This window comes from Galeopterus variegatus, unplaced genomic scaffold, assembly GCF_000696425.1.
Source record: "Galeopterus variegatus unplaced genomic scaffold, G_variegatus-3.0.2 Scaffold1473, whole genome shotgun sequence".
Lineage (NCBI taxonomy): Eukaryota > Metazoa > Chordata > Mammalia > Dermoptera > Cynocephalidae > Galeopterus > Galeopterus variegatus.
This window is the reverse complement of record NW_007727584.1, coordinates 148686-167845: the sequence shown is the minus strand read 5'-3', so window position 1 is coordinate 167845 and position 19160 is coordinate 148686. Positions and strand designations below refer to the sequence as shown.

The 19160-nt window shown below is 37.4% G+C and overlaps 1 protein-coding gene across 1 annotated transcript in view; it reads right to left on the bottom strand.

Moving 5' to 3' along the window:
- Positions 1 to 19160, bottom strand: part of LOC103594074 (UV radiation resistance-associated gene protein) — a gene marked incomplete at its 3' end in the record, with an annotated part of 302923 nt that overhangs the window by 216771 nt on the left and 66992 nt on the right. Inside the window, exon 5 of the mRNA XM_008577262.1 lies at positions 6556 to 6630. Coding sequence (XP_008575484.1) covers positions 6556 to 6630 — 75 coding nt within the window. The remainder of the gene's footprint in view (positions 1 to 6555; positions 6631 to 19160) is intronic.

Here is a 19160-nt window from a genome sequence, read left to right as displayed (position 1 = left end):
AAAAAAAAAAAAAAAAAAAAAAAAAAAAAGTACAATACCACCGAGACATAGAGAACTAGAATTTTGAGTAACACTACACTACTGATGACAACCAAGTAATATATTCCAACAGAACTTCTAATGATCTGTAGCTACAGAAACTTCCTCATTCAACAAATATTGAGTAATTACTATACGTCAGGCATAGTGCTAAGCACTAGGGAAAAATTAGTGATGAAGACAGATACTGTCCCTACCCTCACACAGCTTACAGTCTAGCAGGAAAGATGAGCAAGTGGGCAATCAGAATATAATAGGATAAGGGTCAGTGATGAGGGAAATATAATGTGAGGTGCTATGAAAGTATGTAAGAGCGGTATCCAAACTGGACTTAAGAGGTATGTCACAGAAAATCTTCCTACGGAAATGTGGTATAAGCTAAAATTAACATGAACAAATTTTAGCATAAGAAAGTACTAAGGGTGTGGTGTTTAGAAATAAGAAACAGCAAGACTATGTAAGCCACTAATTACAGAAGGCAAACTCTACTGACATGATTTGAATAAAGGAGGAACATAACATTTTAGAAAGATAACTCTGGCTACAATGTCAAGAAGCAGGAAAGAAGTAGGTATTTAGCAGATATCAATCACTAATGATTCTAAGAGAGAGGAAGGTGTTCAGGACTCTGTTCTGACTTGAGAAAGTAAGTGGATAGTAGTACCATTCATTCCACTAAGGAACACAAGGAAGTTTTGTGAGAGGGAAAGGGAAATTAAGCTCAATTTCAGCCATGTACAGTACATGTCTCTAAAACATCCAAGCAATTAGACACAAGTTTAAATATGGAAATCTAGACTGGAGATGTAGATTTGGGAGGGATCTGAATCATTCAGACACAATGTGCTGATGAGAAAAAAAGGCCCAAGCAGAAGCCTGAGGACAACAGCTTAAGGGTTCCTTAACTGAAAGCTTTTGCCAGCAGGACCCAATAGTGTTCTACATGTTATTAAAACCATAAGTGAGCTTTGCAAATAGTTCTTCTTCTACTTACTTAGGTAAAATAAGAAATCACAATAAGCAAGAAAAAAAATAATGGCTCATCCTACTACTTGAGCACATTTTCAGATGCAATGAGAAGACTTTTTTTTTTAATACAGTATTTATTTTTATGACTACTACTAAAATAGCTACCTGATGAGTCAACAGACAACCTGTGTTCCTATGTGTATATGTCCATTTGGACATTAATACACTTTTAAGTGTCAGCCAAGTTTAAATTGAGTAAAATTGTGCAAGTATCTCTGGCTCTGAGATCTGATGAAGCCTAGAGGCTGAGTTAAGGAGGGAAGGTGAGACCTCTTTTTAGACACTAAACCTGAGCTGAATATGTATATACCCTAGATTTGGCCCAAGATTTGAGACAACAGAGGATATTGTTCCTCTCCCTTAAAACAGAGAGAAGAATTGAGAAATAAGAATAGTGTTATTAAGCAAAGGTTTAGGGATCCTAAAACTAAAATTAATTTTAATTTCAAATCAACAGAGATGAAGAGATTCTTGTTCACACTTCAATATTTTAAACAACCCTCAGAAAATATTCACGATCACAGTCATGCACTCCAAGTATGAAGTATACTGTCTTCAATGCTACTCCATGATTGAAAGTGACTCTGCTGAAGTAACCATCTCTTATGTGAAAAGTCTATTTTAGAATAGAGATAGGAACAATATGATCCAAGTAGATTTCATTCATTCATGTAAAAATATTCTCTAAGCCAAGTCTACACTAAATCCTGACACTATAAAAGTGAGTAAAGCATAACCTCCGTCCTTTGAAAGTAATATATCTCCTAATAGGAAGAAAGGATTTATACATAAATTATAACTGTAATAGAAGACAGAAGTGAGAGAAGGGAGAGAAAGCAACAGTGATAGCATGTGTAAGGAAAATAGAAAAAGTTTAGTCAGGCTCACTTGCCTCAGATCTGTTACAAATAGGCAAGATTCAGCACATTCACTATTAACAAGTTATAAAAGTAGTGTAACTGTGCATGTGTGCCCATTTACTGATTCAGCATGATTACTGTAATTATGTAATGCTTGGCTTGTAGCCACTATTGTGTACTAAGAATACAAAGGTAACTGCTCTGAACCACTGGTTGGCAGAACACTGAGGGATGGCAGAGCACGGAGGGATGGCAGAGCATGGAGGGTTGGCAGAGTAGAGGCAGAGCTCATATCTGAGGATAAAGCATGTCTGTGAAGCTCACATCTGAAGAATAAAGTATGTCTACTTGCATAAAGCTGCAAGAATCTTCTTTCAATTACCTGACTCACAGCCTACACAGGAAGGGTTAGAAGGATCTGAGATCCAGCCCAGCAGCATGTTGATTAGCATTAGTGAAGAGATAAGAGAGAGAGAGAGAGAAAGGATTCCCAGCTTTGAGCGAGAACAGTTTAAACTGAAATTGACTTAGAGGGGAAAAAAAGATCAAAAATGCCCTCATTACAAATCTAACAGAATATTCTAGAAGAAAAAAAGCCAAAAAAAATCTAATAGTAAAATCAAGTTTTCAAAATTTTAAACTCTCTGAAGAGAACAAGTCTAAAGCTCTGTTTCTGTTTACTTCTCAAGAATCTAAAACATCCATATGAAGAACCATGCTTGGCTTTGAATTTTCCAGAATTAAAATTCTTAAAAGCTCAAAAATTATGCTAAGAAGATAAGATCCTCAAAATTCATAACAGGAAATGTGGTATTTTCCCAGATTATTCTCTGGTTTCAAAGAAGAGAGAGAATGGGGACCACACTGCAACAGCAGGATTTATAAATATGAATTACAGGATAAAATGATTTTCCAAACATCTGTCAAAAGATAATTTGATCCAAGAGAAAAGGAGGGAGAAAGAAAAAAAAAAAAAAAAAGACTCAGAGGGAAGCCAAATAAAGTGACTAATGTATGGAACTTCTATGGACTTCAGTGGGTTGATGGTCTCCTGGGTGTTGTATGCCCACCCTACTTGCCCATGTACTCACTCATTTGATTCTCACAGTGCACAGCTAGTGGATATCTCTGCTTAAAGGTAAAGATAGAGACCTGGTACTTTGACATACTATATGAAGTAGGAAGAAATGTAGAGCACCATGTAGCATCATGGTTAAGAGAACAAGCCTGCAAATGAGGCACACCTCAGTTCAAATCACAGATCTGCTACTTGCTAGCTACATAATCTTGGACAGTGTTTTAATGTTTTCTTCTAGGGTACTTCACTCATAAAATGAGGATAATAACTACCTCATAGGGTCATTGCAAGATTAAATAAAAACACATAAAGTATCTGGTATAGTGTCTGAAACATAGCAGGCACTCAGTAAATGAAAAGTACCAATGGTAGTTCTTAAAAGTTCTGCACCTCTTTTGGAATTAAGCCTTTACAGCAGAGCTTTATATTCTCTGTGACTATATTCTTAGAAAACTACCTTGCATAAAAATGCCCAATCCCAATTGAGTAATAAAAAGTAAGATAAAAACAAAACAAAATAAAACAAAAATGGGGGGGTGGGGAGTTTTGAACCCCCTGGCATAATACTGTTACTAGGAGATCACACCAGCTGAAGTAATTCAAAGGAGAATCAAAGTTTTACCCTGGATTTAAACTGGGCTCAGATATCTAGATGTTTTATAATAAATCAGGAAGCTATTATAAACAGCCCCTGAGGATTTGTCCAGTCTTTCTTCTATTTTGTAATGGGGGAATGGGGGAGGGGGAGAAGCTGAATAGAATATGTATAGGAATGAGCTATTTTTATGACTTTCCAACTTTTCCTTGAGGATACTGAAAGACCTGGACAGAAATTATACCATATCTAGCTGTCTGTTGTTAAAATATAGGCTCTACGGGCCGGCCCGTGGCTCACTCGGGAGAGTGTGGTGCTTATAACACCAAGGCCACGGGTTCGGATCCTGTATAGGGATGGCCGGTTAGCTCACTGGGTGAGCGTGGTGCTGACAACACCAAGTCAAGGGTTAAGATCCCCTTACCGGTCATCTTTTAAAAAAAAAAAAAAATACAGGCTCTACTTGGGACACTTAATCCCTACCTCTGAATGTTCTGCTTGTGTGCTATATGGGACGTGCTTTGGAAACAAGTTAGTATCCATTAACATGAATGACTAGCAAAAGGAATTTCTTCTTAATTACTCAGTTCTCCAAGGTTAATTAAATGAGAATCTCTTAACTTTTCTGGGTTTCAGCATCTTTATCCTGAAAATGAAAATGCTAACACTTGCCTACTTGAGTTGCTGTAAATTAAAGAAATTATAACAGCATTTAAGCACAGTTAATAAAATTAAATGATGGAAGAAATCTCAAAAAGAAATTAAATGATGAAAATCATCTAGCCCTTACCTTTTCACAGATAACATGGTATAATGAAGAAAAATGTATATCTAGAGGGAGAGATGTGTTGTGATCCCAGTTCTGCCTCTAACTCATCCTGATACCTTGGCCAATCATTTCTTCCACAAGTACTTACTATATTAGATGCCTGCTACTGAGGCTGCTATCTGACATACAAAGTTAAGATACAGTCTGTGAACTCTAGAAAGAGACACAGATATACCATCAAAAAATTATGATGATCTGATACATCTACTAACAGAGGTATGTCCAAAGGGTTCAGGAGCAAAGAGCAGGGAGCAATTCACTGTATAGAAATGACTAAGCCACAGAATTAAAGTAAATCACTTCACCTCTCTATGAATCAATTTCCTTATAAAGCAAATAATGATAATAATAGTTGTCCTACCTTCCTACAAGGTTGCTGTAGGGATGGACTGAAATTATATATAGGTAAATCATTAAAGATTAAAGAACTATGAGACTAAGTATGCGATGATTTTGCACAGCTACGTCTAAAGTTATCATCTATAGCATGAAACTAACTTGTCAAGTTCAATAGGTCATAAGGCTCCTTGATTCTCAGTTTCTCCATCTATGACATAAAGGTTTTAGGTTAGATAACTCTAATATTCCCTTCAGTGTTAACCAGGTGATAAGGATTTTCTTAGTTTTGAGATGAGGAACTTAAAACTAAGAGAGGTTAAGTAATTTGCTCGTGGAACACAGTGTGTACCAAAACAAATCTGGGATTAGAATACAGTTTTTCTACTTTTCAAAAGTACCATGCTTTGAAAAATATAAAATAAGGAATTTTCACTTGTACTGGCTCTCAAAGCAGATCCTAAAACTTGCTGTTGTTCCTAAATCTTCAATCTCAGCTTGAATAGGTACTTGAGACAATCAAGTTACGTGGTTGTGTTGGTGAAATTCATCACCAAATTGCGATTTCAATCTCCTAAGAGTTTCTTTTATTCTAAAATATTTGATCCTTTTGACTTGAATTCCATTCCTGCTCTAATTCTTTTCCCATTAAAATGAAAAAGTGTTGCCATCTACTGGACTCTAAAGATATTGCTGTTATAGTTTTTAGTTTGAGAAAAGAATTCTTAATAGTCTAATTAAGCAATAGCATTTCAGACAACCAAGAATTATAAAACAACATAATCATTAAGAGCGAATAATGTATAGGCTTCAGAATTTTACAGGTAAAACACCATAAGAGCACAGGTTTTACAGGCAGGCAACCTGAAATCTCAGCTCATGCCACTTTCTAGATTTATGATCCTATGAAGTTCATCCCTCACAACCTGTTTCATTATCTATAAAATAGAGAGGACAAAACTCACCACAGTGGTTTGTGGCTAGTATTAAGTGGGAAAAAAGAGCATGAATCACCTGGCATAGTAACATAAATAGTAGATACTTGGTAAATGTGGATTTTCTTCCCTCTCCTTTCCATAATCACCTTTAGATATAGATACTGCCTGTAAAACAACTTGACTCGTGGCTTTTTAAATTTATTGAAAGTTATAAAAGACATCTGAAACATTTAATAAAACTGTACTATATTTAATAAAAACTCACCATTTTTTCTTAAGCTTCAAAGAATTATGTAGAGAAAGAGAAAATAGCTAGTTCAGGTTTTCCTTTAGGAAAATTAATATAATCTGGATTTAGAAGAGATGAATTGGAGTTTTTATATGCCATACAAAATGAGTCTTCACTTTAAAAAACATTCACCCTAAGCCACACTAAGCAATAAACTTACAATGATACTTACAAGTTTGACACTTTTAAGTTTGATACACCATTCTATTTACAAAGAGCTTTTTTTTTTTTTTTTTTTTTTTAAGGATTTTGTCATCCAGCAGGCTCAGGCTGGGCTTTTATTTTATTTTATTTATTTTTTTTGTCTTTTTCCGTGTCCGGCAATGGGATCGCAACCCTCGGTGCTGCTCCCGCGCCCCGCTCAGCCAGTGAGCGGGAACCGGTCTGTATGTGGGATCCGAACCCTTGGCGGGAGCGCCACCGCGCTTCCCAAGCGGCGCACTTATCCAGTGCGCCACCGGGCCGGCCCTACAAAGAGCTTTTCAGTATTATATCTACTCTGTACGCCTGCAAGGCACACCTGCACTAAACAAAACTCATAACATTAGGAGAATCCTCTTACCTTATGTTCAAATGGAGCACCATAGTAGCCATCATTCAGCCCAAAAATTATTTCATTTTGATTGCGGGCATGAATCTACAAGAGAAAGAAAACACACTATTAGTTCTTCTTGTTCACGTCACATTTTAATATGACAGTTGTAAGAGGGCCTACTTCAAAGCTGAGAAATAGGCTGGCTACATCTAAACAAACTAGCAGAAAAGACACTTATCAAAAGACCAGGTGACCAATTGAGCATTTCCTGCTTTAGACAAAAGTTTCACAAAACCATCACATGAAGTCACCATTATTCAAACATACTTTCCACAAACACTTCTTCTTGAGGTTGTTATGGAACACTTATTCCTGAAGGACAGGGGATTCAGAGGCATGCTATATACATTCTCTGATCTCAGAGAAAACACAATACAGCAAGTCTCTAAGAGTGCTCTAAAAAATATGAAGCCCTAGAAAAGACATAGACTAATATTACTTTCCATTTTCAAGAAGGAAGTTTAAAAGTAATAGTATCCATTCCTAAAGTCTTTAATGTCTACTTTATTACTGCCTGCACACCATTCTCTTTCAGATGCAACAGATTTGAGCTTCAGTCAGTGCCGCCCTAAATTAAACTTCACCTAAAAGGTGGGAGGAATAAAACTCTGAAAACAGAAGAACTGAGATCTAAAATAACTCGAAACAGTATAAAGTGCCCAACTGTGAAATGCAAAAACAGATTTAGTTACTTCATCAGACAGAGTTGTGGCTTTAAAAAAACAAAAACAAATTGTTCTTCTACTGAAAAGGATTAAAGTGAAAGTTCAAGCGGGCAAAAGACAAGAAAGATAACCAGAACAAAATATTTGATCTTTTCTTTCTCTAGCTAGAGAAAGAACAGCCAAAGCCAGCAACAAAATATTCCTGTGAACATTTACCTGAATTCCATATCTCCTACCTCTATTACTAAAGCAAAATTAATCACACACTCCCTATTGGAAGTTACACATGAAAAACATTGAAAAACAATCTAATAATGTATTAGAAATCAGTCAACCATAAAGCTCAGAAAGATCCTTTCATTCCTGACTAATAAAGAAAAGGGAAAACATGCTTAACAAAACAGGGTGCATCACATTCCACACTATGTACATTTCAGAACTGCTATGTACAATTCAGAAGTTATGCTATAAGAAGAGTGATATGTACTATCCTTTATTCATTATAGATTACTGACCCAACAATAATTGGTAGAATCCTAACTTGGAAACCATAGAATATAGAACTCTATTAATCTAACCACAACCTTGTATTTTTATGTCTTTATGAAAAACAGCACACTTTTTTAAGATAGCCAATTAGAATTAGTAAAATGAATAATAAATATAGTCTGAACCACTGAACTAGTAAGAGCCTAAATCCACCAATCACTGTGTGACCTTCAGCAAATCACTTAATCTCTCTGAGCTTCTGTTTTCTCACTTAAATACTGAGGAAAATAACAATACTAGCTCACATGATATTCTCCAGGCCATTGTGTGCATGTAAAAAGATACCCAAACACTGAAGGGGTATAAAATTACTGTTGTTATTAATACAAAGTTCTAACCATTTAAACCAAGCACAAGAACTTCTGTCATTACACATAAATTAGGATGCTACATGGCCCATATAAGCAGTATCAACGAATTCTCCAAATTCCCACCTTGAACAGAGCTATTTCCAAACTCCCCTGCCTTTGTCATCAAAATCCAAGTCAGGCTCAGCATAGTTCATGACCTTTGGGAAAAACATTCTGATTAACTCTGAAAGCTATTCATTAAGCTTGGGTTGCATTTATAGCTCTGGCATAAGTATGTGACTTTGGACAAATTGTACCATCACTCAACTAAAAATGAAGGGATTAGATTATTCTCTGTTATATCATACTTCTGTGACTATTCTCCTCTTTTCTTTTCTGGCTAATTGCAACACATTCAAAACTCACTCAGAATCAATTTAACCCTAGTTGACATTTATAAAACATTCCATTTAATAACAGCAGAATGCACATGACATGCACATGAAACATTCACCAAGGCAGACCATATACGCTAGGCCATAAAATAAATCTAAAAAAAAGTCAAAAGCATTGAAGTCATACAATTTTCTCTATATTCAACAGAATTAAAGTAGAAATCAACAACAGAAGGATATCTGGAAAATCCACAAATGTGTGAAAATTAACACACTAGCTGGTCCAATGGTAGTGGGTTATCAGACCTTATTAAAACTAGTGTCACTAAAGTTGGTATTCAATCCACTGTGGCTATATTTGACTGGCTTTAAAAATAAAATAAAATAAAATAAACACACCTGTAAATAATCCATGGGTCAAAGAAGAAATAAAAGGGAAGTTAGAAAATATTTTGAATTGAGTGAAAACACAATACCAAAATTTGTGGGATATAGCTAAAGCAGTGCTTAAAGGAAAATGTATTAAATATTTATTTTAGAAAAGAAGAAAAGTCTCAAATCAGTAATCCAAGCTCCCACCTTAAGAAACTAGCAAAGAGCAAATTAAACACAAAGCAAGAAAAAGGAAAAATAATAAAATTAAAAATAGAAAGAAATAAAATTGAAAACAATAATAATAATAAAGATAATAAAATCAAACACTAGTTTTTTGAAAAGTTAATAAAATTGATAAATCTCTAATCAGAGTGACCAAGAGAAAAAGAGAGAATACAGTAAATACCAATATCAAGAATGAAAGAGGAGAGGATCATTACAGATCCTACATATATTGAAAGGACATAGTAATATTGTGGAAAACTTTATACTAATAAATTTGAAATCTCAGATGAAACAACTTCTTTGGAATACAAATTATCAAAGTTCTCTTAAGACACAGATAACCTTAAGTGTTGGGCATAACTTTGCGCGCATGCGCCCTGACGCGCACGGGCGCCAGTTCATGCACTCCGCGGCCACCATTTCACTAGCGCTCAACGGCACGTAGCTGCCAGCCTCGCCCTTCCGGGTCCCAGTGATTCAGCAACTTTAGTTCCGTATTCGCGTAAAGCCTCCCCACCACCTCACCCTATCCTTTTAAGCCCTTCTTATTGGCTCTTTGCTTGATCTCTCATATCAAAACCCGCCCTGCCCTTTTTCCCTATATAAGCTGTGCCGCCCTGCAAATAAACGGAGTTCCGGCTTTGACCACTCTCCTGGCTCGGTGGTGTTCTTTCTCGGCCCCCGGGGAGGAAGGTCCTGGGGGGGAAGGGCCGTGCCAGCGACACTCATCATCCCGCTCAGCCCCACAAGGGACCCCCGGCTGGACCGGGGTCTCTTCCCGCTCGGTTTTGTCGGCCTCTGGCTCAGGGAGGCCCGACACTGAAGAACTCAATATCTAATAAAGTAATTGAAGTCATACTTTTTTTAATTGAATCATAATTGATTATACATATTTTTGGGATTCAATGTTGACATATGTTGATCAAATCAGTATTACTAGTATATATATTGTTACAAATTGTACTTATTCTTTATGCCCCTTGTCCAATCTCTCCCTATCCCTGTCTCTCTCCCCCCCACCACCACCACTGATAACCCTAGATTTCTTCTCTCTCTCTCTGAAAGAGTAATGGCTACTCTGTTGATTTGTTGCCTAGATGATCTGTCTAATGCTGAGAGGTATGTTCATGTCCCCCAATATTATCATAGAGCAGATGCTTTTTCTGTCACTCTGGAATTGGCTTTGAGGAGAGAGACATCCTCTTCTTTTCTTTGATCTCTGCTGGTGACTCTTGTGTCAATGCACTCCAGTGGCTGGCGGACCATCTGCGTGGTTGTTGTGATGTCTAGCCACTTTCGTGGCGGCTATGGTTAGTATGGTGGCTGTGGTGGGCCACCCCCACGGAGGTGATGTTTTTGGCATGCTCCTTGGCGCTGGTGGTGTGCCTGGTTGGGGGGGGGGCGGTCTCTGGCTCCATGCCCTGGGCCAGGCCCCAAGGCGCTGGTGGTGTGCCTGGGCCAAAGCTAATTTTTTGTCCTTTGCTTATTTCTAAAATTGAGGAACTTCCTGTAAGAACCAGTACTTGAGCTGTGTGGTTGAGTTAAATTGCTGCTTTGCTGCTGTTTCCCTAGGGAAGGCTTTTTGTGCAGCTCAGGGTTTAAAGGTTGACTTTATAGGTACTTCTGGCTCTCCAGAGACCCAAGGCACCTGGCTTGTGTAGAAACTCTGATCTGGGCCTGAGTCTTTTCATCAAACTGCACCCCATGCAATTCTATATTCCTGACCAGACTCCTCTGAGTGGTCCTGTGCTGACTGGGGGGTGGATCAGCTGACCTTGCTATGTCCCAGTGTTCCCCCAGTGGGCCCGTCTCTACCACGGCCAATGCTCCAAACACTTCCAGACCCTGTGCCGGTCCCTCATGATGACTCACCAGCCTCTGAGTGGCACTTTTTTTCAGTTGTTCTTGCTACTCATTCCTGTATGTGTCCACAGGAATCCTATTAGTGGTCTTACTGTCCTGGAGGCCACCAAGGCCCTCTTCTCACCTGCCACCTCCAAGCAACTCCATCTGAAGGGCACAGCTGTGGCTTCTGCCAGCTCCTGCTGCATGAGCTCAGCAGCTCCAGCCTTAAAGTGGCCTCAGCCCAAAATGCTCCAAGCAGTTTTTTCCTTCTCTCATCCTGGTTTCTCCCACCTTCATGAACTCTGTAGGTCTCTCCTCCTCTTCCCCTGAGCTCTAGCAGCCACAGCTTGTCTGTTGTTACATTTTTATAGTTGTAAACTGATTGATCTGCGGGAGAGAGTGACGCTAGGGATGGTCTATTCTGCCATCTTGACCAGAACTCCCTGAAGTCATACTTTTAAACTTTTCCACAAATATTTTTATCAATTATTAAACCTCTTCTAGCGGGAGGGGGGAGGGGGGAAACTTGCTCACAAAGAAATCTTAACACCCAGACGACATCACTGAAGAACTCTGCCAAACATGTGAGAAATAAATAATAACAACTCTACACAAATTCCTTCAGGAAAGAAAATTAGAGTAAACACTTCTCAATCCATTTTATGAGACCAGTATTACTCTGATACCAAACCAGACAAACCAGACAAACCAAGACATCACAAGAAAAGTACAGACCAATAATCCTCAAAAACATAGATGCAAACAGCCTTAGTGAAATACTAGCAAATCAAATCCAACAATATATAAAAATCCAGCAACATGTTTATATATATAAAACTATACATACACTTTTAAAAGGCTAACACATTATAACCAAGTGGGGTTTATATTAGAAATAAAAAGAAAACCAAAAAACCACTTGACAAAATTCAACATCCCTTCAGTAAACTTCTCAGCATATTAAAAATAAAAGGAAGTTTCCTCAACCCGATAAAATATCTATAAAAATTACACTTAATATTGTACTTAACTGTGAAACTCTAAATGCATTCTCCCCCAGGATCACTTGTATTCAACACTGTACTCAATCCACTCATATTCAACACTGTACTCAAGATCTTAGCCAGTGAAATAAAACAAGAAAAAGAACCAAAAAACATACACATTAGAAAGGAAGAAGTTAAACTCTCTGTGTTCACAGACAGCATGACTGCCTACCTAGCAATCTACAAAAGGAATCTACAAAAAAAAAGGTATTAGACCTAATAAGTGAGTTTAGCAAGGTCATAGAATATAAGCTCAATAAGGGCTGGCCCATGGCTCACTCGGGATAGTGTGTTGCTGACAACACCAAGGCCACAGGTTCGGATCCTATATAGCGATGGTTGGTTCGCTCACTGGCTGAGCGTGGTACTTACAACACCAAGCCAAGGGTTAAGATCCCCTTGCTGGTCATCTTTTAAAAAAAAAAAAGAATATAAGCTCAATAAAGATACACATTTCCATATACTAGCAAAAAAATTGGAAACAGGAACACCATTTAAATTAGCATCAAAAACATGGAATCCATAGGTACAAATCTAACAAAATATGTGCAAGATGTGTATGCTGAAAAGTAAAAAACATTGATGAGTGAAACCAAAGAAAATTTTCATAAACAGAGAGATATTATGTCTGTATACTGAAATACTCAATACTTTTAAGATGTCAATTCTCTCCCAATTTTTTTTAGATTTAACACCTATCAAAATCCCAGCAGGATTTTTGTAGAAATTGACAAACTGATTTTAAAGTATATATGAAAAGGCAAAAGACCTAGAATAACCAGAACAATTTTGGGAAAAAAACAAGTTGGAGGACTCATATTACCACCTGAATTCAAGACACTCTATAAAACTACAGTAATTAAGACTATTTGGTATTGGCATTAGGATAGATATAGAGATCAATGAAATAGAATAGAAAATAGAGAAATAGACTCACACAAATGATTTTTAACAACAATGATATGGTAATTCAATGGAGAAATAATAGCTTTACAACAAATAGTACACGAACAATTGTTCACCAATCTGCAAATCAAAGAACCTTGCACTTTATATAAAAGTTAATTCAAAATGGATCGTAAGCATAAATTAAAACCTAAGACTATAAAACTTTTAGAAGAAAACATAGGAGAAAATTTTTGTGACCATGGGGTAGGCAAAAATATTTTGGAGAAGACACAAAAAGCATGAAACACAAAAGAGAAAATTGGTATAGTAAACTTTATAAACAATAAAAAACTTCTGTTCTTTGAAAGACACTGTTAAAAAAAATGAAAAGACAAGCCACAGACTGACAGAAAATATTTGGAAAATACATATCTTGCAAAGAACTGACTTATATCCAGAATACATAAAGAACTTTTACAACCATATAAAAAAATTAGAATTCAAACAACCCAAAAAAAGGGGGCAAAAGGCTGGTAACACCAAGGTAATGGGTTAGGATTCCCTTATCAGCCAGCCACCTAAAAAAAAGGGCAAAAGATCACACACACACGAGCGAGCGAGCGAGCAGGCAAGCAAGCGAGCAAGAGAGAGACTGATTGCAAATAAGCATATTTTTTATAATGCTCAACATCATTTTGTCATTAGGGGAATTCAAATTAAAGTCACAATAAGATACTGCTTCAAACCCATTAGAATGGCTAAAATTAAAAAGATTGACAATAACAAGGGCTAGCAAAGATGTGGAACAAATGGAACTATCATACACTACTGATTGGAGTGCAGAATGTTACAGTCACTTTGGAAAACTTTTGTCAGTTTCTTATAAATTTCAACATACACTTACATTAGACCCAGCTATTCCATTCCTGGGTATTTACCCAAAAGAAATGACTATATATGTCAACACAAAGACCTATATTTAAATATTCACAGCAGCTTTATTCATTATGATCGTGGTTATTCTACTCTATACATTTGTCAAATTCATTGAACTATATACTTTAAAAGGATGAATTTTATCATATATAAATTGTACTTCAATAAACCTGATTTTAAAAGAAAACCATTCAGAAGTCAGCCCTCCCTGACTCTATCCAGGCTGGTCTAACTACCTCCTCCAGGTACAACTCCCATTGCTCCCTATGAAGGTATTCATCAATCACCAGCTTACCAAGTCTAAGAATCTTGTCTTATGTATCTCTGGATGCTTAACAGCGAGAGAATGCCTGGTGGAAAGCAGATGATCAATTAACAAACGTAATTGATTCTGGCTATTATCCTAATACATCTTAGTTTCACTTTCCTCTAACAATTTGTAATTCTATTTTATCTGATTTTTAGTACTATGTTACATGTTTTTTTTTGTTTTTGGGGTTTTTTTTGGCAGCTGTCTGGGGTGGTGACCTGAACCCAGGGTGGGGACCTGAATCCATGACCTTGGTGTTATAAGGCTGCACTCTAACCAACTGAGCTAACCAGCCAGCCCTACTATGTTGCTTGTTATATCTATTTCATAAATAAGTTTTGAACTCCCACAATGATATCAAGTTTCTAGTTGGCTTAAAAAATGTTTTCTCTTTCTTTTGTTCTTTGGTATACCAGCATAACCAACTTCATAAGACAACACCTGAATGCCAACTCTCTGAAATTAGGGCAGGTTAGCATAAACACATTTGGGTATTTCAAGAAGACCACCACCTAAGGAATGTGTGAGTTGAAAAACAGGATGAAGGCCAAGGCCATCTTCACTGGCCAATCTATTGCCTTGCAACTGCAATGTTAAGAAGCACCATATTCCACGAAATGTACAAAATCAGATGAAAGATAAAGAAGTACTTGATAACAAAGCCTATCCACAGAGAGCCAAGTATGGCATGTGGGAAGACAGACAGAGCACACGCCTCAGTGCTGGGTTCTTCTTGGCTAGTCTAAAGGCAACCAGTATCTGGTACCAAAAGAGAAGAGAAAGGCCTTAAACCAAAAGTTATTATTTTTTAAGTTTTAATTAAGACCAGCCTTAAAACAGAGAAAAAAATTAAAAGATAAGAGATTTAAAAATTGTAGGAGGTTAGAATTTAGTTAAGGAATATATATACGACATGCTTTGCTCTAGTCACTATAAGAAGGACACAAACTAAATAAAAATATGGTTAAGAGCATGATTTTACTTGTATGTATAATTTAAAAACACTGAACTTGGGCTGGCCCGGTGGTGCACTGGAGAGTGTGCCGCTTGGGAGCGTGGTGGCGCTCCCGCCGAGGGTTCGGATCCCATGTGGAGACCGGTTCCTGCTCACTGGCTGAGCGCGGTGCGGGCACGACACCGAGGGTTGCGATCCCGTTGCTGGTCCCCAGTGCAGGCGCAACACCAAGGGTTGCGATCCCGTTACCGGTCAGTAAAAAAGACAAAAAGGGGGAGAAAAAAAAAAAAAACACTGAACTCACAGAAGTAGAGAGTAGAAAGATGGTTACCAGGGGTTTGCGGGGAGGAAGTTTGGGGAGATGGTCAAATGATATAAAATTTTAGGTAGCAGGAATAAGTTCAAGAGATTTATTGTAAAACATGTTAGCCACAGTTAAAAAAAAAAAAAAACTTTCAATAAAAAGTAAAAATATCGTAAGCAAAATGAGAGCAGAAAATTTTAATCTTAAAAATAATGAGAATTATGGGGCCGGCCCAGTGGCGCACTCGGTTGAGTGCGGTGCTTGGGAGCACGGTGGTGCTCCCGCCGAGGGCTCGGATCCCATAGAGACTGGTCCGCTCACTGGCTGAGCGCAGTGCGGGCGCGACACCAAGGGTTGCGATCCCGTTGCCGGTCGCGGTACGGGCGCAACACCGAGGGTTGCGATCCCGTTACCAGTCACGAAAAAAGACAAAAAGGAAAAAAACAGTAATAATAATGAGAATTAAATTGTTTCTTCAAAAAGAAACATACCAGAAAGCATATATTGAATAAATATTAAGAAAACATCAAGGATATTTATAAATAATCTATAACTAACATTTTAGGGTTACCTTTAATAGTGGTACCATAGATACCACAAAAAGAAATGGTACTTATTTCAAGGAGGAGGAGGGTTACCAAGGACCATATACGTATACACCAGTGTAGTATAGTACAAAGAAAACAAATTTTTAAGTCACCCAAGACCGGATTTAAATTCTAGCTCTATCTAACTGTGTGATCTTGAGTAATTGCTTAAAATCTCTGAGACTCAATTTTCCCATCCGGAAAATAAAGGCAATAATATCAACCTTCACAAGGTTGCTATAAACATTAATTATAATAACCTATGTCTGGGGTAGCAAATAAGTTTCATTTCATATGCAATTCTGATAGATTGCTAGTTGCATCCTGGAACTTTGCATTAGAAAGAACTATGGAGCTACTTGAGCTCAGCTAGAAGAGAATGATCAATTAGCTAATCAGTCATGGGTACAGCAAAGGTGGGGGACAGGTAGCCATGTATAAGGTAGGCAATTATCATCCCTGTGCTCAATAAACAGTAGCTCTTCTTAATCCTGGAATAACCCAACTCTACTGGTCAAAAGAGAGGTGTTTAATGGTGTATTACTTATTTCAACTTCATTTTCAGATTCTACAGGAGAGCATCCAATGAAAAAGAAGTAGCAGAACACTATAAGAAAGCATATCCTTTCCTATACACCCACACCCACACATACGCATGCACACAAACACACACACATACATAAAACATCTTAAATTAGCACCTTCGGGTGATTCTTCATAAGTTTCATCAGTTAAAGGTATTTTTTTTTAAAGCTGGGCAATGACTCAGACATAACAACATAAGTAGTGTAACATAAGCAAATAATCATAAAAATCTTCCCTAGTAACAAAAGTAGGCAATCATAAAGGTCTCTCTTTATAATAGGAAATGTAGAGTCAGAAGAATCAACAAAAAGGTTAGAAAGGTTAATTTGGAGATGACAACTACTTTAAACTGTAGTCCAAAAATTACCTGCTGACCCAAGTATTTCAGCCCATCCAAACAGACTTTCCATTCAATCAACAGCTGGTAGACATCCTCCTTTCCACCCCATATCTTCACCACAAAACAAGACACAGATGTATCAAGACGGTCCGGCATTATTCCAAAATCAAGACTCCGCCACGTTGGATTCTGTTGATGGAAATGAAAACATGCTTTAGGAAGATTCTAACTTGTTTAGAATTATTTCAATTAGGTGGTAAATCATTTTGTTTTTAAAAACCAAAAGACCTCATAAGTACATTAAATTGCAAACTTTAGTGAACAAACTTAAGAAGACATTCCAATTAACACAAAGGGGGTGATAATGGTAGTTTTGAATTTCTCTGCTTACTTATTATATAGTCATTAAAAAGAGCATATATTCCCATCGCTCACTTATTCAACATTTACTACATGATTAAAGAGCCAACACATAAAAAATGCCCTCAAAGAGCCTTCAGCTTATTATTGTTGGATTCAAACCTCTATTTAAGTAATTAAATTGTTTCATAAAAAGTTCAATAATAGAATTATGCAAGAGCATAGGAAGGGATAATAAACTCTGGAGGAACCGGGGAAAACACAGAAGCTGTGAAACCTGGCTTTTAAAGGACAAGTAGGATTTTACCATGCTAAAATAAGGAATTCCAGGCAAAGAGGAACACGAAATGACAAGGGCTCAGAGGTGTGAAATGGCAAGGTGTGGTCAGGGAACTAAGAACAACCACTGTAGCACACAATACAAGAGCAACAGGACGCAAAGGTAGAGAAAGAAACAAGAAACTAAACTGAAAGATCTTTTTATGCCTTGCCAAGGAGGCAATACTTTTTACTCTGTACAAAAGGTGGGGCCATTGAAAAGTTTTAAAGTTAGGAAAGAAAAGGTCAGCTTTATGCTCTAAACAAACATTATTTTTCATTAAGAGAATCATCTAGACAGTTGAAACACTCTGAAACGTCAAAATGTTAAGGGGCTTTAATAACAACAATAGAAATGAACTACAATGCATCAATTACTTACTTCCTTATTTCCCCTATATTTAATGTTAGGGCTTTCACTGCTGAATGTAAACATAATCAATCTTACTAAATTAGCAATTTTCATATTATATAAGTCAGTATATCAAAGGTTCTTCATATAAGGGTAAATGTTCTTGGCTTTGTGGAATGACCAAAGTTGGGAGAGGGGGACACGAGGGAGGATACTGAAAGACAACCAATAATGCAACAACATAGCAAGCATGTTTATGCAATCAGTTTTACATTGGATTATATAAAAAACTAAATTCCAGCCATCCAAGAATTTCAATCTAAGATGAACAGAATTCCATTCTTATCTGACCCCATTCTCTATCTCACTATAATTGTTTTAGCAGCCCTGCTAAATAGGGGCAAGGTTTCATTTAAATATGAAGATAACATTAAGGTCTAGGAATAACTATGCTGATCTGCACAAGAAATGCTGAAAGAAGTTCTTCAGGCTGAAGGGAAATGATGCCAGATAGAAACTTGGATCTATGAAAAGGAATGAAGAATATGGACAATGGTAAATATGTGGGTAAATATAAAAGACTATATGGCCCAAGGGGTAAATGGAAGGGAGCCATCTATTTATGATAGTTACAGTCTAGACAATCCTCTTACTGAAAACTAAAAATGCTGGCTAGAATATTTTTTAAATAATAATAATCACCATCATCACCAAAGTATTTGCAAGCCAAAAAAGAAAGAACCCAGAGAGATAAGTGGAAATCTAGAGGGCTTTTGTCTTGAAGTTACTGCCAACCTACACAAAGTTGAGGCTTTGGGTTTAGCAGTCTTAAAGGGAGACAAAGACATAATTCAAGACATTGGCCCAGCCCCACCCATGTCTAAAAGAAGTCCTTCTCTACATTGAACTGGGACCACAAAAGGGTTATATGCCCAGAGAATATGAGTGAAACAAAACTAAATCCACCCAAACTCCTACCAATAAACATCTGTAGAGAAGTCGCCATAAGGGGTAAGGGTAGAACTTTGCAAGGAAGAGGAAAACACATAGAAAGCCGCACAGAGATAATAAGAAAAACATGGATAAAAGATTTAAAAACAGGGCCAGCCCAGTGGCGCACTCGGTAGAGTGCGGTGCTTGGGAGCGGGACGGCACTCCCGCCAAGGGTTTGGATCCCATATAGAGACCGGTCCGCTCACTGGTTGAGCGTGGTGCGGGCGCGACACCGAGGGTTGCGATCCCATTGC